General features: G+C 37.0%; 1 protein-coding gene across 1 annotated transcript; it reads left to right on the top strand.

Annotated features, from left to right (window-relative positions):
* Positions 1-770: 770 nt before the first annotated feature.
* On the top strand, positions 771-1,322 carry LOC112090370 (the record flags this gene model as incomplete). Its single annotated transcript, XM_024161515.1, has 2 exons — positions 771-838; positions 1,048-1,322. Coding segments are annotated over 2 exons (305 nt in total), but the record flags the coding sequence as incomplete, so codon positions are not given.
* Between the last annotated feature and the right edge of the window lie 70 nt (positions 1,323-1,392).

The following is a 1,392-nucleotide window of genomic DNA, read 5'->3' as shown; positions in this document are numbered from 1 at the left end:
AAAGGGTTTTTAGCACAATTGCCCCCTAAACTTATCGTAATTTAGCAAATTGCTTCCTAAACTCTTAATTTTGGCAATGAACCGCCCAAACTTGTAAAAATGTTGTAATATGCCCCATTTTACTAAATTTGCTCAAATTTTTTGTTAGATTTAAAAGATTCAAAATTGAGAAATTAAAAGATTTATGTCACATTTGAATCGAGATGTTGAAATTTTTCGTCGAACGTGCTTTTTGGACACTAATTTAACACAATTATTGTCAAAATGGGACATATTGCAACAAGTTTACAAGTTGAGGGGGTAACTTGCCAAAATTAAAAGTTTAGGAGCCAAATTGCTAAAACCATACAAGTTCATGAGGCAAATGTGTAAAATATCCTATTTAAAAACTATCCCCTATTTCTGTGATTCTTTTCATGCTTTTCTTTTGCTCTTCCACGTGTAATAAAGGTTGTGTTTTTCTGCTACTACTCTGTCTCAGATGCGTGTGGTTCTTAGTTTTTTGGTTTGTATGGGTCATTCAATGTGTTCTGCAAGCACTGGTTACTCTCATTAAGGTTTTGTGTTCATTTCTATCACCTTCAGCTATTCAAATGGAAGTTGTAATCTGGCTTCTTGGTTTTTGAGAATCTTCATCAAAATACAAAGATTTTAACTTTTTTTCTGCTGATCTAGTTTAGTTCAACCACAGTTTGTGCTTTTCATCATTATTTTGGCGCTATGAATATTTTGTGTCAAATACTGAATTCAACGTACAATTTTGTGGACAGATTTGGTTAAGGCTGTTCCCGATGAACACAGGAAGTTTCTTGCCGATATGGTTTGGGTCCACGAAGAGGTCAGACTTGTTTTCTTGTTTACTTTAGTAACACAGATAATCCCTTAAATAGATTTCTCGTACAGATTGCGTGGGAAGAAAATTTCCCACCTTCCTGTTCTGTTTTGTCACAAAATGTGCGAAGCCGAATGCAAGTAGACGAGAACTATAAGAATTGAAAATATTTGTTGAAGAGTAGTGGGTCCTGATGATATGCATATTTTATCTAGGATGATATCTGCATAGAGACCGAGGATGGGATCAAGCACTGTAGATTGATAGCAGTTCATGCTGGTTTGGAGAGAGACAAAGATGTCAAGGAGCAGTTGAAGCTTTTGAAAGACAGGGACACCCGTATTCCGAAGGTTGAGGCTCTGAGTGGCAGAAAAAATGTTTGGGATATCCCAAAGGTAATGGCATTCTCGTTATTGTACTCGGGGCTAGAACTCACAAGTGCTTACATGTGAGCCCCAAATGCGGGACCCACTGACTGTGACTAGTGATGCTCGACACCCAGCATTGATGCCGAATGACATTCCTTGATTCTTGATTTAGCTTAACTTTGTCATGTAAAT

The sequence above is a fragment of the Morus notabilis genome, unplaced genomic scaffold, assembly GCF_000414095.1.
Source record: "Morus notabilis unplaced genomic scaffold, ASM41409v2 Scaffold10906, whole genome shotgun sequence".
NCBI classification, from domain to species: Eukaryota; Viridiplantae; Streptophyta; class Magnoliopsida; order Rosales; family Moraceae; genus Morus; species Morus notabilis.
The sequence above is the reverse complement of the archived record's forward strand: the minus strand, read 5'-3'. Positions and strand labels throughout refer to the sequence as shown.